The sequence below is a fragment of the Monocercomonoides exilis genome (assembly GCF_001643675.1).
Source record: "Monocercomonoides exilis strain PA203 chromosome Unknown scaffold4-2303458, whole genome shotgun sequence".
In the NCBI taxonomy this organism is placed as follows: domain Eukaryota; phylum Preaxostyla; order Oxymonadida; family Polymastigidae; genus Monocercomonoides; species Monocercomonoides exilis.
Window position 1 is genome coordinate 497,214 of NW_027150549.1, and position 21,051 is coordinate 518,264.

Genomic DNA, 21,051 nt, shown 5'->3' on the forward strand with positions numbered 1-21,051 from the left:
AATTATCCATTGAACGATTAATTAAATTGGATGCATGCATGATTTCCTTTTGAATGAAACCTTGTTCTTTGCTATTATATGAATCATTATTGGGAAGTTTCAAAATATCCCATTCCACAACACCTTTAAAATCCATATGCTCAGAACTCTTAGCATCTTCACAAACAATTGGAACCTCGACTGAATCACCGTAATCGTCTCTGTCTATATTCAAACATTCTTGTGTATTCCAAAAATCACTTTGAATTTCATATGATTGTTCAGTGCTCGTAAAAGGTAAAATGCAATTCTCAGAACCCTCTGAATAGATTGAATAATCCTGATTTTCATCCATATTGCCTGATTGATGATCCCCCAAACTTGCAAAACCTTCTTCCATATCAGGAGGAAAACAAACCTCAAATGTCGTATTTCCCCCTTCAACAGAGTTTTGTGGAACCATCAATTCAAAAATGTCCTGGTCCCCTTGAAGATCAATGTTGCTTTTCGAGTTTTGTCTTTCATAGGAGAGATGATCATTTTCAGTTTGTACACATTGAAAATGGCTTAAAGAGGTCAAAATATTCTCTGGTCCAATAGTATTTTCATAAATTTGTTCGTTAACAATGCATTCAATGCCTTCAACTTGTTCAAGTGGATAACACATCTAAAAGCTGTCAAATTTGATCTAATACATAACTTATGCTTGAAAAAGTTATTCCCATCATTTTTTGTTCTTTAAAAAAATATTTTCTTTGTTAAAAAAGGATTACAAGAAATTTTCTTGAAACATTGCTCTTGGAAAAATACACAAATAAAAACAAAAATAACAAAAAGTGATGTGAAAAGGAAAAAATTGATAATTGAATTCTATTTTGAATTTTTAAAATAGAATTTTTTTAAAATGATTTGTAAACATTTCTGAGAACATCAAAATACAAAATCAAACAAACAAAAAACAAAAAAGAAAAATAGAAAAAAAGAAAAAGATAAATGCATAACATTAAAATCAAGACTGAAAATCTTTTATAGAATAACACAACAACCGCAAGATTTTTGATTCTGAGATATTTTAGAAAGATTTTGATTTTTCTGTTGTGGTTCTGATTCAACGACGACTGACATCATCGGTATTGGTGCAGAAGGCGATTGCTGGGGCATTGACGATGACGTTGTCGTTACTGAAGTGGAGGAGACAGAAGCAGAAAGCGGCATATCACGCTGCGGGAATGCATCATTTTGGCTGCTGGTGAGCGGAGACTGGTTCGGCTGAGTCGGCTTCTCGTTTCTCATCTCAACCGCACGCCCAGCTTTTAACGCATTTTCATCATATCCCACGAAATCTTCATCGCAGTACCCGTCTTCTTCTGTGACGGGGCTCATGAAGTTCGGGAACAGCGGGTTGACTGCTGACTGCCTTCTGCTCCCGGCCGGAGAAACGCCATCAGACGGAAGCGACGGCGAAGGCGAGAGGCAGAACGTCGTCGACGGCGACGGAGGAAGCGGCCGACCAGGCGACGACGCAGCACTCGTCTGCGGCAGCTGCGGATTAAACAGCAGGATCACCTGGCTGTCGTCTTCAACATCGTCTTCGCAACCACCGCTGAGGTTGCCTTCGATGCCAGCGCCTCTCCGCCTCGCCAGCCGCTGGGTGCGCAGCTGCTCGCTGGTGATATCTGTCTCCTCTTCATACAGCCTTCCCTGTCTGTCTGCTGACCCGTGCGAGGAAGAGTGCGACAGCTCCAACGACGGCGACGGCCTCACCTCTCCTCGCTCGTCAGCACACGCCTGCGGATGCCATGTGGCAGAGGAAGGGTCGAAGAAGCAGTTCTGCTCTTTGCACTGCTCTGCCGGCAACACATCCAAGCCATCTGCTGCTGCTACTGCTGCTTCAGTTGCCTCGTCTTCGGGTGCATCATCGTCCAATTCAGAATGATTTCGCGTGCTGTTGTGGAGCAGTACAAGCTTCCCGCTCGCCTTTTGGTGGTCGGTGCTGTCTTCTGACTGGGGCGTGTTTTCTTTGTCCTCGTCAATCACAAGATACTTCTCTACATACTTGTCTTTGGCCCTCACCGCGTCTTTCTGCTCCATCTCATCCTCCTCCGACGAGAGAGGTGCAAAGTCAGTGTGTTTTGGCTCAACATAGTTCACCTCATCGATCTCAGAGTCCTCTCTCTGCTTGTCATTCATCTCGTCTGCCACAAACCCTTCCATCACACCTCCCCGCTCGCTCCCGCGCTGCCCTCCTCTTCCTCCAAAAGACAGCTCCTTCGACTCTCTTTCCCTCTCTTCTGCAAACTTGATCTCCTCATTCAGCTGCTTCCCAATGTCGAGCCCTTCGTCCTCATCAACATCTTCACCGTCGTCTTCCTCCTCTTCAGCATAAGCTGCCTCTCTTCTGTTCTCCTGCCTTTCCATTCTGCCCCCATGCTCTCCACCACCATGCCCTTCTCCATCCATCTGATGCTGATGCTGATGCAGCTGTTGCTGCTGCTCCTGCTCCTTCTTCATCATCTGCAGCATCATCACCCTCAAGTCACTCAGAATATCCATCTTCTCCTCTGGCGACACGGTCTCTCCTGCCATCACACGCTTCGCAATCACTTTTTCAATCACCGCACTCTCAATCTTCTGCAGCGCCTCCTCTGAAAATATCACCACGTTGTCGGCATTTGGATCTGGCATGTCCTGCGCTTCTGCTCCATTTGACTGATGCTGCTTAGCCTTTTCCTTCTCACTCATGGCCGCTTTCAGCATCTCCATCACCATTATCTCCTGCTCTCTTCTCTCTCTTCTTCTTCTCCTCCTCCTCGCATTGCTCCACTGCCCTCCTTCTTCTCTTCCCCTATTTTTCCTCATCCGCTTTCTCATCATCCGCGCTTCTGCCCTCCCCTCATCCTCGTCTGTTCCATCATCCGACCCCATCTCATCCTCCCACTCTTCCATTTCCTCTTCCTCATCCTCGTCCTCCTCCTCCTCCTCTTCTCCTGCCTTATGCATCCTGTCGTATCGGCTGTGGCTGTGCAGGCTCGAGAACCCAGACGCTGCCCGCTCCACCGTCAGCCCTTCCTGGTCAGCATAGTCGTCTCCTTCATTCGTCATCATCCACTCTGCATCCCACCCTTCCTCTGACCCCTCCGAGTCACTGCGCCACCCAGAGTCGTAGCTTTCTCCACTTTCTGAGCGAACTGAGTGAGCTGAATGAACTGAATGAACTGAATGAACGGAATGTGATGAGTGTGCGGAATGCACCGAGCGAGTGTCGCCTCCGAATCTGCCTTCGCTGCCTGCCCGGTGTCTGTGCTTGTCCCTCTGCCGCTGCCGTTGCCTCTGCCTCTCTCTCTCTCTCACACGCTGCTGCCGCATCTGCCGCGCCTTCTGCTTGAGGCGCGTGATGGAGAACGTCGACGCAGAAGAGCGCGAGTCGAAGGAGGCGTAGGACGAAGCATAGGACGATGCTACAGAAGAATATGCGATTTTTTCTGAGTGAAGTGAGGAGGAAGAAGAGGAAGGACCAACAGATGGCAAAGAAGAGGAAGAGGAAGAGGAAGAAGGGGTAGGAAATGTTGGTGTGGGTGCAATGGGAGAGGGCTGAAGTGATGTTGGTGACATGAGAAATGACGATGACACAAAGAGTGGAGGTGCAGTGGATGAAGAAGATGACTGGTGTGAATGTGGTGATGTGAGGCGAATCTGGGTGGGGAAGGCAGAAAAAGAAGGGGAATTGACAGAAGAAGAAGGAGAAGAGGAAGAAGAGGAAGAAGAAGAAGAAGCTGATGATGATGATGATGATGATGATGATGAAGTCGATTGATGGTTTTGCTGCTGTTGGTGTTGTGGAAGGACAGCAGAGGTGTCTGAAATGATGTGATTCTGAATGGGTGCAGTTGTGTTTGAATTGGAGTCATGAAAAGAATTAGAAGATGAAGCCAAGACGGCAGATGCAGCTGAAGACGAGGAAGACGCCGAGGCAGAAGAATATGAGTTGAACGGGGCAGACGATGAAGCAGAAGCAGAAGCAGAAGCAGAAGCAGCGTTGTTTGGGAGTGCTTGAGGAATACCTGCAGATGCTTGTGAGGCTGGTGCATACGATATTGCTGCTGCATCAGAGCCTGCGTTGTATTGCAAAGAGGAAGCAGAAGCAGAAGAAGAAGCAGAGGCAGTAGAAGCTGATAAAGGTGCATTTGACATGTGAGGTGCAGCTGTGTTGTGTGAATGGGGCTGCTGAGGCGATGGCTGTGGAATGACAGACTCAGACAAAGAGAGAAGACGGCGCATAGACGACTTGCTATTTCCTGCCCCGCTTTGCAGAGGAGAATCGATCTGAGGAGATGGCGGTGAGGATGTTTGAGGGTAGTTTGGAGGAGAGTTGGTTGATTGTGCAAAAGAGGAAGAAGAAGAAGAAGATGATGATGCTGATGATGGAACAGGAGGACGAGGAGGCCGAGAAAGACTCACAGGCGAAAGATTGGGGTGCTGTGGAGACGCAAGCGGTTGGTTTTGAATCCTTTGAGATTCTTTGGCTTGCATCTCCTGGCTTGTTGGAGCAGACATAATTCTCCCTTCATTCGAAGCGAGTGGCTGGTTGCCTGTGTCCATCTGATCTTCACTTCCTCCGTTTTCTTTCTGTCTGCTTTCTGCCAATTCACTCGGCTTTTCATTGGGAGCCGCATTTTGGGTTAATTTCACCTCTGAATGAGGAGGAATAAATACCTCTGGTTCTTCCCTTTGTTTAATTTCTTCGTTCAACTTTGGATTTTCTTTGCTCTGTTCATTTTTCCTTTCTTCTTTCTTGTGCTCATCATCGCTTTCATTCATGTCCATCTCCATTCTTTCTCCTTCTTCTTTCTCTTCCTGCGACTCCTTCTCCTCTTTAGCCTCTTTAGCCTCGCTCTCCCTTCCCCCAGGTGTCGACGCCTCTCTCCTCCTCCTCCTCTCCCAGTCATACCCAATCGTCAGGGGTAGCCCAAGATCTGTCACCACTTTCTCCATCAACCCTTTCAGAAACGCATAGTTCGGATGATCGCCAAACCGCAGCTTGTTCAAGTAGTTCACAAATTCCTCAAACTGATGCGGCAGATGCGCTACCAACCTCGCATTCTGAAACTCCATCTTCCGCCGGCCAATCGACTCCTTGTCTTTGTCTGCGCTCCACGGAAGGCGTCTCCTCGAAAACTCAACGAGCATGTAGAGAAGAGACCACAAATCGTCCACTTTTCCAAGTTCCTATTGTTGTGAAATTGATAAAAAATTTGTTGAAATTTTTATTGAAATTGGATGATATCAATTCACAAGTCCAAATTGCAAATTCATACCAGATTTTGATGAGAAAAAACGGACGCATAACGTGGCGTTCCTCTAAAGCCAACTTCTCTTCTCTCTGTCATTTCTGATGGCTTCACTCGCTTTGCAAGTCCATAGTCAATGAGAAAAACAGTATGCTTTTGTCCGTGAAGGCCAATAAGAAAGTTAGCCTTGTTTGTGAAATATGATACAAAAATTAAAATCAAAACTTGCTTCATAACAATTTTTCTAACAATAACTAACAAACAGGTTTTATATCTCGGTGAATCAAATTTCGAGAATGAAAAATTTCCAATGCTTTTAAGCACTCCAATCCAAGAAGAGCAACTGTCGGAATAGAGAATTTTCGCTTTTTCCTACTTCTTAAAAGATCTCTGAAGAAAAATGTCAATTTAGAAAAGCAATTGTGTAAGTTTCAATAATATACATTAAACTTGGGCCTAAAAGATCCATAGTATAAAAATAATCTTGCCCTATGATTCCAGAATGATGGAGGCGTGGAAAATGCTCGTATCCTTACAAAATAAGTATTCAAACGAAGAAAGAAATCATAAAGCTGAAAATGCGAAAAAGCAATAAGAAACCTTGAAGTTCTGTTAATACAGCAACTTCAATTCGTAAAGATTGAGCTCCAAGAGCTTGTTTTGATTTTTTGATTGCTAAGTCCTGACCCTTCCATTTTGCATGATAGATTACACCAAACCCGCCTTGCCCAAGTTTCTTGACAATTACGAGCTTATCGGTTGGAGAATCCGAGAGTTGAATAACATCTGGATCTCTCTCGCTCATTTACGCCAAGAAATATGGTGCAATAAGCGTTTTATTTCGATTCTTTTGAATCAGTGATAAAAAATACAAATGAAGCTAACTTTGATCAATTATAAAAATGAGAATTGAAGAAATCTATTTATAAGATGAAAGATAAATGTAATACATTGCAACAATGAAAAAAACAAGGGAAGCTACCTTTGAACATTTGAAATGATTAGATGAAACAAATAAGATTTACTCTTCTCAAGATGCTATCCCCAAATAAAAGAATAACACTCGAATTTGAGCAAAATAGAAAATCACTAAAAATAAAATACATTGAATCGTAGATAATGCGAAATGAACTGTAAAATTTAAGCGCTCTTCTTTATAATCTTCGGTTCATTTTGTCTTATAAGATATTCTCCAGCACGAGTCATGTAACGAATCCAGGGGTGTGTGTGATAGTTGCTTCTCTCTTGCACCTTCAAATGGCGCACTTGAATTCCAGAAAGAGTGAAATACGGAATTTCGAAATGGATCTGAATTGGTGGCCTTTTTCTTGTCTTCTCCTCTGTTTATTCATAAATACATATCAAAAAATAATGAAAATAACAATTATCAAAAGAGATTCACAGCAAACCGTCAGCCTTTGTTGTAGGAAGACCCATCTTTGCAACCAATTGTAATTGACGCTGTCCTCCGACATGCTTCATTGACCAGCACAATGCATCTTTCTCGGGCAAGTATTCACACTTTCCCAATGAAACATCAACTTCTGGTGTATCCACGTCAGATGGAACAGGAATCAAAACGCGTAAATCATCTGCTTGGGATTTGGCTTTGTAATTTGTTGTGATCTAAATTGATGAGAAATTAGTAAAAATACAAAAATTAATTGAAAAATGTTTAATGAATTATTTTTACCAATAAAAAACTTTTAGATAAACCAAAAACTTTCCATACTCTTATTCCAATTTCTGCTCTGCTCCTTTCAAATTCTCGTGATTGAACATCAACAGTAAACAAAGGTCTCATCTGTTTGCTGATTCTATAGCTCATCAGCTCAAATGGGCCATCTGGAGGGATAAATGAAATGGTTCTATCAGATTCAAAAGGACTAAGACGGACGCAGCGATGAAATTTTATGTCTTCCAAATCGACTGTTCTTAGACCAGTAGATCGAGTGGAATTCCTTCCCTTATAAAATTTTCAATATAAAAATAAATCTTAAAAAAATAAATAATTTCAAACAGAACGCTCAAAAACAAGTTTGTCATTTAGTCCAAGACGAAGTTCTGGCATTCCAGAAAGTTGGCAGTTCATATTAACAACTCCACAAATTTCAGATGATATAACATTGCCTGAAGGTTGGACAATAAAATTAACTTCTTCAACAACATCAAGAAACACTTGATTTTGCTTATAGTAAGGAGGAGGATTATCGGGTCTCCACGAAACAGCTCCAGTTGGAGGAGGAATAGCTTTAATCTTCTCCATTTTCTTTGATTCTTGGAAAACAGCAGATTTCAAGGCAGAAGCTTCATATGATTGAGGATATCCGAAATCAAGCATTTCATCAAGCAACTCAAGAATCACTGTGAAGTTATCTCGAATACTTTCTTCTTCAACTTTGTTAAAATATGATTTGAATACAACAATCATCTTACTCAGCATCATTAATACAAGAGCAACATTCAAATTAGATTGACCAACAGCCAAAAAGTAAACATCATGATGTTTTATGTGCACATAAGTCATCCCATCAACAACAAAAACAGGTTTCATATTACACTCTTCTTCATCAATGACATTCGCAATAAAATGCCTTGTGCAATTTGCGGTTGGAATATCCCCTCTGCAATCACGAGATATTAGAACCTTGCCCTTCTGGTCAAGAATGTATAAAACAGAGATCATTAAAAAACTCAATAATACCATAACTTGACTTTTCTTATTCAGATTATTGAAAAAAATTTTTAATTTTAAGAAATGAATGTTTGTAATTTATAGTATTAGAACATTATATTAATTGATTGTGTCTTATTTTTTTCATTTCATATTCATTAAAAATTTTTTATTTTTGAAATGTTTGTGAATTGATAGGTTTTCAATATTCGAGCTCTGTAAAAAAATTTTTTCATTTCCGTTTTTTGATAGGAATAAGGCTCTCAAAGTTGGCTCTTTGTGCAATTTTCAAAGTATCAAGTGGCTGAAAAAAAAGTTTTGAAGAGAAAGAAATTTTTTAAAAACTAAAAAACTAAACAGAAAACAAACTGTTAGTGTGTGTTGAGAAGCAACTGCGATCCATGTGTTTTCTGGGCAGCAAGAGACTCCAAAAACAGGTTGAGCTTCGCCATCCTTCTTTTTCACCATTTTGCTCGTGATCTTTTGCATGTTTACTTCAACATAAAGAAAAATAAAGAACAGAAAAATTGAAGATAAATAGCAATTATTCAAGCAAAATGGAAATGAACAAGAAAAGAAAATCTTATAAATAAGTCCACACCATCAAAAGTGATCTCTCCCGGTGCTCCAGGAGTCTGCGATGCACGAGCAATGGGAGTAATACTGACATCCCAGAATACGCATCTTGCGTCTTCTCCTCCAGTGACAAGGAGATGATGATTCGAAGAATGCTGCGACGGATGAGAAAGAGGCACAGAGGGAATATACACACACGAAGAGAAAGACAAAGAAGTAGCACTTTTTGAGTGAGGGCGCAGCTGCAGCAGATGCTCAGGCTTCTGCAGGTTGTGCAGATCAATGCAGTGGATGGAGCCGTGCTGCGTGGTGCAGAAGAGCAAGTAAGGCGATGAAGAAGGCGGGCAAACAGAAGACGATGAAGAAGTCGAGGCTGAAGCAGACGAAGCATCAGCTGCTCCAAAGACAGAGGCAGAGGAAGCCATGAGCGAAGGAGGAGGAGATGGAATTGGATGAGTGAAAGGAGGAACAAAGCTCATTGATTCGATTCCAGAGCGATCAAGTTTCGTCTTTGAAATATGATAAATCAAAGATGAAGGAACAGTCGGAATAGCTGTATGCCCCAGAGGACTCGCTGAAGGAGTACTGAAACCAAAAGGAGATGCCAACGGAGCTCCCGCTTGTGGAGCAACAGCTGCTGCAACCGCAGATCGTATGTCTGTGATGAACATATCGCCCGACTTGCAGCCACATACAAGTACGCTTGCTGACATCCACCCCTTTTTGTCGAATTCAGGGTCTCCATCAACCGGACTCCTGCCCCACGCAATGCTCAGCACAGTTCGCCCATCGCCGTCCTCGCGAATGAAGTCACAAACATTCAGCAGAGCAATAGGTGTCTCTGTTTGCACATCCCACACACAGACAACACCAGTTGTATATCCACATGCAAGAATATGACTGTGCTCTGGATTAGTCTTCATGCATGTGACATGGTTGGGATTCTCCAACTCTTTTCGTTGCTCCTCCTCTTCTATTTGTTTGAGCTTCTTTTTTAGTGATTTCAGCTTCTGTTTCGTTATTCCTTCGGTTGCTATTTGCCTTTTTATCTTTTCAATTTCACTTTCTTCTTCTGAGTCATCTTCATCCATTCCTCCTTTAAGCATCTTAGCACCGCTGGATTTCTTTGATTTCTTATGCAAAACCGCATTCAAATCTAGTGTGCCGCATGGAGCTCCGGATTTTTCTATGTCAAAAAGTTGAACAACATGATGTGTCATTCCAACTGCAGCTATTCTTGTCATTTTCGTAGATTCACTAGAAGAATAAAATCCAGCCCATTCAGCACAAACTGGCATATAATCGAGATCAATTTGATATGCCTTTTCGAAATCTCCTTCTTGACGTGAAAGACGATTCACTTCCACAACATAAGGTTCATTCATTCCAGCAATCTCCTCGTCTTCATCTTCATCATCCGCAGCCATCTTACGGCCTGATTTATCTTTCTTTTTTTTCTTAGGCTTTTCGCCCATAGAAATCATAATTCGTGGAGCAAGCACATAATCGTCTGTGGTTTTGATTTCAGTCTCTTTTTGCAATTCTTCCAGTTCTTCTTCATCAAGCTTAAAAAACATAAAATAAGAAACAAAATCAAAATTCAAACTTCTCCAACTTGATATTCATCATCTTTTGGCAAAATTACATCTGGTGGTTTTCCAAAAACTTTAATAAAAACATAATTATTTGTAATAAAATCGTTTAAAAAGCATACATTCCAATTCAGGATCATCGTCATAATGTTCCATATCGAAAATATCGTCATCGTCATCGTCATCATCCAATTTATGTTTTTTTTCTTGTTTTTTCGATTCTTTTTCTTTTTTCACAGGCTGGACGGTTTTGAGTTTAAGATCAGAAGTTTCTTCTTGATCTTCAGCTATGTAATCTTCGAAATGAGAGATTGCATTCCATCTTTTACACCAACACACGCTTGGAAATAAAAGAATAGACATTGTAATTTATTATTGATCAAAGTTGATCAAAATTAATAAAAATTTATATTTCAATAAAAAATAAAAAACTAGAAAAAATATCCAAAATCCAAAAGCAATTAATTATTTTGAATTAATTGCTGTCCAGTTATTTTTGAAATCTTTGTAAGCAACTTTTTTATACTTTCATAGCTCTCAGGTGTTTGAATCCAGTCTTCAATATTCTTTTTGGCCTTTTGTAAATGAGAAGGAACGGAGCGCATAGAGCCTGTTGAACTCGAACTTGTTCGAGACGCAGCATTAAAAAGAGAAGCAACAGAAGGATGCGAAGCAATTTGCTGAGAAACAAAAGTGATTTCAGTTTCTTCGGGTGCATGTGAAGCAATGACATCCACGTAATTGTCTGTTTCTGCTCGTATAAGATTCCTGAAGCAGCAAAGAGACCCAGGATGGAAAGATGTACATTGAGAAGAAGAAGAAGAAGAATTTGAAGCAAAAGGAAAGAATTGAGCGCTTCGTGAGATATGAATAGAAAGAGGAGTGGCCGAAGTGGTCTGATCAGCAACCATCAGGAACATCTCAGACAACTTCCGAGGATCCGCTTTCAATAATGATGCTTTTTTGTCCTTTTCTTCATTCACATCAGAAGAAGAAGAAGAAGAAGAAGAAGAAGAAGAAAGTGATTCCTTCTCTTCTTTCTTCTCTGCATCTTTTGAAGAAACATCATCACTTTCAGCCTTTTGCCGAGAAGAAAACGAAGTCCTTTCGTATGAGACGATTTCAGAAGCATACAGAACAAGAAAGCATCCATCAAACTCATATCCACATGGCAGATGCAGAAGATCATCAACAGTTGTTGCGATTCTTGGCTGAGAATAAAGCGGATGAAGAATAAGAGTATTTCTAACAGGCTGTTGAATTGACAAATGCAAAGATCCTCGTTGCCTGCGTACTTGAGAGTCTTCATTTTGTGTTTGAAGAGAAGTCTGTGCAGCTGCAGACTTTGGCAGAGCAACTGGAAATGGATTGTGCAGATTGTTTGAGAGTGCTTCGAGTGAAACGTGTTGGATGAGTGTTCTGTTGGAAGTGCTGACAGAAGTGAATGGAACTACTATCCGATCAAAAGCAATGAGCTTCCTGAATTTCAAGTCAATTTCAGAAGAAATCGATTCTTCTGATGAAATAGATGACAAATGAATATCATTGGATTCTTTCTTTGGAGGAAGGGATGGTTCATTTGGTTCGTCTTTTTCCATTGCATTTGACTGAATCTCATCACTTGATGCAGAAGACACCGCAGACAAAGAATTCGATGAAACTTCATCTTCTTTGCTTGATGAAGATTCAGGAATAGCTTCTTCTTTTGACCCTTCTGAGCAGACCTCTGATTTCTCTTTTTCTTCATCAGAATCCATCTTTCCATCAGAATTCGCTTCTGTCTGTTGTTTATATGTTGATTCTTCTGGTTTACCTTCTGTTCCCTTTGCTTCGTCAGTCGAATTAGTTACAGTTTTCCCAAAGAACAAACTGAATGGTGAGTCGAAATCATTTTCTTCAAACACTTTCTTTTCTGGTGTTTTGGTAAGAGTTTGATCTTCTTCACTTTTTTCAGATTCGGTTTTTTCATTTTCAATTTCTTCTTTCCCCTTTTCTTTCTCTTTCTCTTTCTCCTCTTCTTTCTCTTCTTTCTCTTCCTTCACTTCTTTCACCTCTTCCTTTACTTTCTCTTCCCCTTCTTTCTGTTTTTGAGAGCCAGATATATTCTCTTTTAACTGTTCACTAGATGCTTCATTTTCTTTGTCTGAGCAGCTTGATAACTGGGACAAAACAACAGACTTAAACGGATCAGACGGGAGAGACTGCCCCAAATCACTCGATTCTGTCAGAAGAGCAGCAACTGTGTCTGGAATGGTAAACGAGTCTTCATCATCTTCGGCTGATTGCAAAGATGAACTGCTTGAATGACTTGATTGATCATCGGTTGAAAGAGTAGTATGCTTTGGATCAATTGAATTATCACCCGTTTTTTCTAAATTATTTTGATTGTTATTCTCCTTTTGATGACTGCTTTTCACTTTCTCATTTGAGTTCTTCCACAAGTTCATTGGAAACGAATTTATCACTTCAACTGAAGAATTCTCATCAACATCAAGTTGCATTCCAGTCTGTACTCTTTCTGCTGGAAGAAGAATGTGCCTCTTTGTCATCGCTCGTGTTTGCGGCATCACAAAGTTGAACCGAACAACGCATCCTTCTTTGAATGGCTCTTCTTCATTCTCGTCATCTGGGCGCCAGAATGTGAGGTATGTTGACTGAGGCACTTGCAACTCCACGTTCGAAGTGTTCATTGATAAATTGCATGAAGAATCATCAACCATCTTGCCACTGGAGAAACTTCCATCGCTCATTCCAGAAATATCACTGTTCATATTGAAACTGTTTTGAATGTTGAAAGCTGCTGAATCATATGATTCTCTTGCTTCAGAATTCATCAACAAAACACTCTTTCTCTTTGCAATTCTTGGGATCTCCAGCACATCTCTGACTTTCACTTTTCTGAATGGCGTGATGCTTCTCAATGCTGTGAATGAAGACAGCAACTGCTGCATTTCTGATGAAAGCTCGTTCTGTTTGGCTTCCAACTGTCTTAACTGCGCAGAAAGCTCAGAAGAGACAGTCGAATTAAATAAGCGTGACTGAGAAGAAGAAGCGGGCAAACGAGAAGAACGAGAAAATGAACTGGCTGATGACAAAGAAGGGGAACTTATGTTCTGATGAAAATCTTCTTGTTCTGATGTTGATACATTTGATGTAAGCGATGAATGAACCGAAACCATTGCAGCAAGTGACGGCGCAGAAGCGAGTTCTGATGCAAGCAGTTGCGTCTCTGGAGATTTGACCCCCAATTTTCGCATTGATGTGCTCAGCTTTTGTGCAAACTGATCCATAATTCTGAGTTCCTCTTTCTCCATCTCATGCTGCATCTGCACATTTAGCTGATCTGCTCGTTTTTCAAGCAATCTTTCAAAAAGTGTCTGTGCAATTGTTTCGCTTGCCTCACATCTCACAAATGAAAAAGAAGGCTTCGTAGCTGAAGCATCTTCCTCTTCGTCATCATCATTGAATTGATCGATTTCAGCAGCCTGCTTTCGTTTACCAGATCCTTCTGCAGAAAAAGCCAGTGACATTTTCCTAGCTCTTGTGGCAATAATCCTCTCCATCTCATCCCATCTCTCTTCCTTCACAAGATACTCCGTCGGATACACACGCTGAATGGCACACAAACACGAAGGCACAATGCCTCCGCCTGGTTTGATTGATCTCAGGAGAACAGGAAATGTGGGAGTTCTTTGGAATCCCAATCTGACATTCCATTTCGCTCTGCGTGTGCTGTTCACATGGAGTCTGAGGTAAGGCTGGTCGGCGAGTGGATTTGTTGGCGGAGCCAAAGAAGAGAAAGTGGATCCTTTTTGCTGGTCGAAAAGAGCAGAAAATGTTTTGATGAAATCTTCATTTGTGGAAGTCATGTTGAGAATAGCTGCTTGTCTCATCTTTGACGAATTTGAAGAGGATGATGATGATGTAGCTTTTTGCTTCTCTTCTGCTGGTGCATTCTCGTTTTTCTTCTTCGATCCACCAGATAATTTCTGAAGACATTCAAACACTATTTTCATTTCCTCGTCCATCAGCTTCTCATTCGCGTCAGTCACTCCATTTCTCATCAGCTCTTCTTTCCTCCTCTCAATGTACACCTCCTTCGCATCATCTACAACTGTCGAAATGCCCATCACACTCAACAGATCCAGCGGCGATGCTGGCAGCCTGTCCCCACCCATCATTTCTGCCCCGCATATCCTCAGCTTCATTCCTTCTTTGATCTTTCCTTCAGCAACATAACCTGTGAGATACTCATCTAACTCACTCAGAATGGAGTACCATCCATCAGACAGCTCCACAATGGCAGGTTCAAATGATAAAACAGACATTGGCATTGCAGACGATGCTGAAGACGTAGACGACGAAGAAGAGGCAGAAGTGGCATTGCGATCAGTAGTCGTTGTTGCTTTTGATGCTCCTGTCTGCCAGTCATCAAAGCTTTTCCTCCCAATTCTGACTATTCGTGCTACAAACAGCACCATGTGCCTCCCCACATTCGCATCCCCTTCCATAATCATTCTCAAAGCTGATCTTTTCGCTCTCACAAATTCAGCGTCTGCCCGTTTCAGCAAATGGAACAGCACGTTTTGCGGAGTAAGCAGCGAATGGCCAGAACGACATCCGTTCAATCTCCTCAGTTTCCGAATGCTTTTGGCAATCCTCCTTCGAGTTATGTCTGTTTTGTGGAATGCAGAAAGATGGGCAGAAGAGGCGTTTGATATGAATTGTGCGGAAGAAGGCCTCAGCTCAACTCCTCCCAATCCATCCAGCCAAAGAGTAGTATCCTCGTCCTGTTTGACTTTTAAACCAGTTGCTGGAATGTTTGTGCTTTGTTGAATGACAGTTGATGCTATTTCTTCTTCGTCTCGCTCGTCTTCTTCCCCTTCCGAACTGCCAAAGTTTGTATATGATCTAACTCCGTGTCCAAATGATGTCCCAGTCAGCTGATCAGTGTTTTTCTCCTTCCACCGTGCTGCGTTTGTTGTCTCCACAATCCGCTCTGCTTCTGCTTCCAAGCGTCTGTCTTCATCTTCCTCCACATCCTTTGCATTCCCCATTTGATACAGCCTCTCTTCCTCTTCCAACATCTCATTCTTTTCATCATCCTCCATCGTGTTTAGTACATCTTCCTCATCATTGTCATACATTCCTGTATCCTCGCTTGTCACATAACTGCCCAGTGTATATGGAAAGCATCGCTCCATTGCAGCTAATTTATATACAATCCACCGCCACTGTGTCAGAACCCATGGAAGAGTGATGAGTGCTGATATTGATGGAGGAAGTGGCTGAAGAGAACTTTGAACAGAAGAATGAGAAGGAAAAGTTGATGAAGATGATAACGATATTGGTGAGGTGAATGTACTGAAAGTTCCAGAACTCCCTGACTGTGAAGTTGCATTAGCTGAGCTTGCAGATTGAGTGAGACAAATAAATGCCTCAAAAGGTCCCCATCTCCTGGGTTTGTCAATCGTGGAAGAAGAAGGCGCTGATAGAGAAGGCGATGGGAATGGTGGATTAAAACTGGGGTAGTTGTTCAAGTTGAACACAAAAAAGGCAGCAGACACAGATGTCATTTCGATGGATGCTCTGCTCAGCCAGCGGTGTAGCGTCTCTTGTGTGTGCAAAGACAAAGCAAGGAGACTGTGTTTCTGTGATGAGAAGTAGCCTGTACTGCTTGATGAAGACAACTGAGTCAATAAGTTTGACTCTCCCTTCTGCTGCTGCTGTTGCTGCACAATGTCCATCAATGACGATGGCGCTTCTGTTTGTTCGTGCTTCAGCCACTCAACCAGAGAAACCTTGCTCAGTTTTGGCGAAAGCGCAAGAACTGAAGCAAAAAGCGTACCAACATCACCCGGGGACACAGAAAGAGACGAAGCGCTTCCCTTTCGCATTTCGTCTTTCACTTTTTTCTCCAAGTCGTCCTGGACATTCTGCGAAGACATCATAAAATTAGACAGCTGGACGATCTCTTTGAAGGGCTTCTTCCACATCTGCAGCTCAATCAGCGGAGGCCGCTTGTTTTTCGACTGGAAAAGCGAAGTTTCAAGCAAAGACTGATTGTCAGGCAGACTCGACGCTGAAGCAGGCAATGGCTCGAACACAGCTGAACTGCCATCGACTATCATTTTCAGGGGTTCTTGTGTTGATATTGGATCGAAGGCTGCATTGCTTCCATTGAAGGTATTAGTTAAGGATGTATCTGTTGATTGCTCAAACGAAGATCCCATCTCAATCTCCTTTGCAGAAGAGTCACTGAGTGTTCTATTACAAAGTGAGTCATTTCCATTCATTGCCAATTGATCTGCTTCAAAGCTGATATTCTTTTCATTGCTCATACATTCACATCCTGGTTGAAGAGATGGAATTTCACTGTTCTTTCTGCCAGAAGTCACCCACACTCTGCTAATAGCCAATGACTGGTCAATAAGTGCAGTTGAAACAGAAGAAGCAGCCATTGATGCACTCATCAGTGTTGGAGGCGGGGGAAGAAGATGCTTTCCAGTTGGTGGAGTCGACAGAGCAGGCAGATGAGGAGGTGTATGAAACGAAGATGAAACAAGAGGTGGGGGAGGAGGAAGAGAAATGGGATCAGGGTGTGTCAGTGTCTGTTTGTTGATACCAATTTTGCGTGCAGTTGTGGGTGATAAAAGAGAAAGAAGTGCATTTGATTGGGATGAAGGAGGAGATACAGCCATTGGTGAAGATGTGCTGATGCTGTTGATGTTGATGCTAATGTTGGATGATGATGATGATGTTGCTGTTGATATTCCATATGTTGGAGTTGAGAGCGATGAAGATGCAGTTGAAATAGATGATGCCTGAAAAGAAGTAAACTGATTCTGAGGAGAAAAAGTGCTTGAAAATGATGATGAAGAAGAATTTTGTTGCTTTTCTGACTGAAAAGCAGGTTGTGGTTGAATTTGAGGAGGAGGAGGAGGTGGTGGTGGTGGAGGCGGAAGTGGCAAAGAACGAGAAAATGAAGAAGATGATGAGGACATTGACAAAGCCGAAGGTGTGGGAGAAAGGCTTTTGATCATTGCAGTTTGCTTGTTGGGTGTCTGGAAATCCTTCTGTGGATGAAGAAGAGGTTCATTTAACATCTGCTGTTGTTGAGATTGTTGTTGTGGATGAAGTGTTTTGATGGCTGAGTTGTTTGAGCGCACTCGACGGAACGGTGTCTGTTTGGGGACTCTCAAATGTGGAGGAAGGAACGCAGTGGCACGAGAAGAGGAAGAAGAGGAGGAAGAAGAAGAGGAGGAAGAAGAAGAAGAGGAGGAGGAAGTGTTGGAATACATTCTCTTTGTTGGCTGAGGTGTGACAATAGAAGAGAGAGATGATTGTGGATTGGCAAGCGACAAATAGGATGATGTTGGAGATGAAGAAGATGGAGACGAAGAAGGAGAAGGAGAAGAAGAAGAAACTCCTGTAGACTTCAAAGGAGTTGCTTTGCTTACAATTGATTGCAGCTGCTGTTGCTGTCGAACGGCTTGTACAGAATGGAGAGAAAAGGAAGAAGGAAGAAGTGTTTTGGATGAAGGAGAGGTAGAGACAAGTGGAAGAGGAGGAGAATGAGAAGAATAGCGACTGGGAGATGGAGAAGCATCAGGAGAAAAGGAAGAGGAGGAAGGTGTGCTTGTTGGAGAAGATTCTCTGTTTATTGCACGGAAAGAAGGCGAGAAACGGCTTTCAATTGGAGTGTGGGAGGCCAGAGAGGAAGAGCGTCTGTTGGGAAAAGAAGAGGAGGAAGAAGAAGTTGAAGCAGAAGGAGAGACAGAAGGAGAAGGAGAAGATGTAGTGACAGGGGAAGGTGAAGGAGAAGGTGATGAAGACGAAATGCTTGGTGACAAATGGGATGTTGAAATTGATGAACTCTGAGGTGATAGTGAAGAGAGCAGAGATTTTGCTGTTGATGCAGAAGCAGAAGTTTGCAAAGAAGGAGATGCATTTCTGTGAAAGGGGGTTTGGAACTGCGAGGAATAATCAGAAGATAAACTGCTTTTTCTATTCACTGATTCATTCTGTGCTTTCTCAATTCCTTCGTTCTCTTCTCTTTGCTCTTTCTTTTCATCTGCCTCTGCCTCTGCCTCTGCATCTGCTTCATCCATCAGCTTTTTTGCTTTGTCCAGCGACGCAGCTGAAAATGAGACTGGTTTAAAAGTGCGAGCAGATGAGAAAATCCCAACACTCTCAAATTTATTCGCATTGCCGAAAGAAGAACTGCCAAATTCTTCGATTTTGCTAAGTTCTTTCCCTTTAGCTTTTTCTTCTTTTTCATTTATCTCTTTATCTTCCTCTTCCTCTTTCTCCTTCTCCTCTTCTTTTTCATCATTTTCCCCTTCATCCTTCTCTTCATCCTCCTCCACCTCCTCCATCATCCTTCGTGCTTTCTCCATCGCAGCACCAGAAAATGCAATAGGAGCCAGTGTGCGAGCAGAAGAAAACACACCTGGCTTCATCAAAGACAGCTTGTCATTGAAAGATGGCTCATTCATGTTGGACGAAGAAGAATTGAATGGAAATGAGTCTTCGGTTGAAACATTGTTTTGACTGCTGTCTGCTTGTTCTTCTCTTCTTTTCCCTTCTTTCTCAATCATCTTCATTTCTTTGTCTTTTCTTTCTTCTCCATCTCCATCTCCATCTCTTTCTTTGCTACTCTCCTCTTCTTCATCCACTTCCTTCATCATCTGCTTCGCCTTCTCCATTGCTTTGTCTGTCAGCTCAATCGGCTTCATCGTCCTGGCTGATGCAAATATCCCTCCTTTCATCACAAGCTCACTCATTTTGAATTCTTCTCTATTTTCCGATCCATTATTTTGAATTTTCTTTTTCTCCTCCTCCTCCTCCTCCTCCTCTTCTTCTTCTTTCTTTCTTGAATTTGTTTCTTCATTCAACTTGAAACTTCCAGCTGCTCTGAAAGATGGTGCATCCATTTCCTTATCTTCCTTCTCTTCTTTCTCTTTCTCTTGCTCACCTTCATCTTGACTGTCATCTTCGATATCCTTCATAAATCGACTTGCTTTCTTCAGTGCTGCTTCATCAAATTTTATCGTCTTCATCGTTCGTGCTGACATGAAAAGCCCTCCAGCAACAGCAGGAAAAGAAGATGCTGCTTCTTTTTCTTTTTCTTTTTCTTCGTCTTCTTCTTTTTCTTCTTTTTTTTCTTCCTTTTTCATTTCGATGTTATTAAAATCTTTTTCATTTTGTGAATTCTGTTCATGTTTCAGTTCAAAACTTGCCTTTTGAAAGCTAACAGTATCTGCTTCTCCATCTTCTTTCCCATTTTCATTAAAACTGATTTTCTCGCTTTCTCCCCTCCCTTCCTCTTCCTCGTCTTCTTCAATCCACATCTTTCTTGCTTTCTCCAACGCTGCAGCTGAAATCCCACTCCCCCACATCTTCCTTTTCGGCTGCCAGTAATTCTTCTGACTGTCATTCTCTTGTTTATCCTTCTGTTCATTTGCCTTTTCAGTGACTTTCGTTGTTAATGTGTTCTTTGAAGATCGAGGTGCATTGAAAGGTGCTGGTGGACGAAACGGCTTTGGCGGCTTAGAGCCACGTGAGGGAAGAGTGATGGGGAGTAAGTCATCACTTTCATCAGAGAAAGAAGAGAACGAAGATGAACTCGAATGAAATGCAGTTTGGTTGGTTGATTCATTTTGCTGATTTGTTTTATCAGAATCAGAAGAAGTGCTTGCATTCACAGAAATATCATTCGCAAAAGCACCACTTGTTGGAGATGAAGACATCATTGAAGAGACAGAAAAAAATGAAGCTGTTTTTATTTCAGCAGGAGCTTCTGTGAAGCCCTCAACTGGTGCTTGAATTTTATCTGTGAATGCCTCGTTTTCAGGAGTTGGAACACTTTCTCCGATTTCCCATTCATTTTCGGCTTCTGCATCTACAACCACATCGCCTTCAAATGCAGCAAAAACGTCCATCTCATTGACAGGTTCTTTTGGAAGATCTATTTCTTTTTCTCCTCCTTCTCCTCCAACTTCATTGTTATCTTTGGCTTCTTCTTTCATTTCATCTGGTTGTTCCTTCAATCCTTCGTTTTTGGCTTTTTCTTCTTCTTCTTTTGTTTGTGATTTTTCAGACATAACCGAAGTGTCTGAAGTCACATGTTCATCATTAGAAATTGTCTCTTCATTCACGTTGCCTTTGTCTTTATCCAAAAGTTCGTCTTCGCCATGTGCTGTGACTGGTTCTGCTTCTTGTATTTCCTTTGGCATTTCCGCAGTTGTCTCGTCGAGCTCATCAATGAGAGCACCCGCTGTTGTTGGCGAAAATATGAGTCTATCAATAATATCTCCAAATGTATTTCCATCATCTGCATCCTTATCCGCTTTATCTTCTTGAACATCCGCTTCTGTGCTTCCGCTTTCAACTGGTTTTTCTTTGCCATTTTCTGTCGTTTCATTGCCGCAATTGGATTCATTTGTCGCAATTTCTTTGTTTTCTGTAGCTGTAAGAGCATCTTGCTTTTCAGGAGTTTGACCCGTATCTATGACGGGATCTGCGAATTCAGTATTTTCTTTCGTTAAAGCAGGTAATTCCCATTCACTATCATCTCCTCCAATCACGCTCATTGAGCGACTCCAGTTAAAAGGAATCGGAAATGTATTTTCTTCCATTTTTTCATCTGCAGGCTTGCTTTCATCTTTGGAAGTTCCTTCGTCCATCGTTTTTTCACTCAGTGAATCTTTTTCGGTTGTAGTAAAATGTATTATATTTTGCTCTTCATCCTTTCTTTGGACGCTTTTTTCTTCTGAAATATTTTCATTTGACATAAAAAATTCATTACATTTCGTGGTACCATCGCTTTTGTTGACGAGGTGTGCTTCATTTGAGATCAGATTCTCGCTCATTTCATGTAAATCCTTCAATTTACCATCATTAGAATCTTGTTCAAGAAAAAAACTCCTTGAAGCATCTG

The 21,051-nt window shown here is 41.8% G+C and overlaps 3 protein-coding genes across 3 annotated transcripts; all 3 read right to left on the reverse strand.

Annotated features, from left to right (window-relative positions):
* Positions 1-763: 763 nt before the first annotated feature.
* On the reverse strand, positions 764-6,142 carry MONOS_9307 (putative tau-tubulin kinase). Its single transcript, XM_067879794.1, has 5 exons — positions 5,868-6,142; positions 5,711-5,798; positions 5,531-5,657; positions 5,295-5,453; positions 764-5,205 (listed from the first exon to the last, which is right to left on the reverse strand). Exons 1-5 carry the CDS (start codon positions 6,070-6,072, stop codon positions 1,006-1,008), a joined length of 4,779 nt encoding a protein of 1,592 aa, XP_067734611.1. The 5' UTR covers positions 6,073-6,142; the 3' UTR covers positions 764-1,005.
* Positions 6,143-6,152: 10 nt separating this feature from the next.
* Positions 6,153-7,960, reverse strand: MONOS_9308 (Adaptor protein complex 1 (AP-1), mu subunit). Its single transcript, XM_067879795.1, has 4 exons — positions 7,288-7,960; positions 7,000-7,233; positions 6,677-6,893; positions 6,153-6,607 (listed from the first exon to the last, which is right to left on the reverse strand). Exons 1-4 carry the CDS (start codon positions 7,951-7,953, stop codon positions 6,408-6,410), a joined length of 1,317 nt encoding a protein of 438 aa, XP_067734612.1. The 5' UTR covers positions 7,954-7,960; the 3' UTR covers positions 6,153-6,407.
* A 90-nt stretch (positions 7,961-8,050) lies between these two features.
* Positions 8,051-20,983, reverse strand: MONOS_9309 (putative breast cancer 2 susceptibility protein; the record flags this gene model as incomplete). The annotated part of the gene is made up of 7 exons (XM_067879796.1): positions 8,051-8,245; positions 8,311-8,435; positions 8,543-10,082; positions 10,124-10,182; positions 10,232-10,405; positions 10,636-20,883; positions 20,932-20,983. 7 exons carry the CDS (start codon positions 20,981-20,983, stop codon positions 8,174-8,176), a joined length of 12,270 nt encoding a protein of 4,089 aa, XP_067734613.1. The 3' UTR covers positions 8,051-8,173.
* Positions 20,984-21,051: the final 68 nt, after the last annotated feature.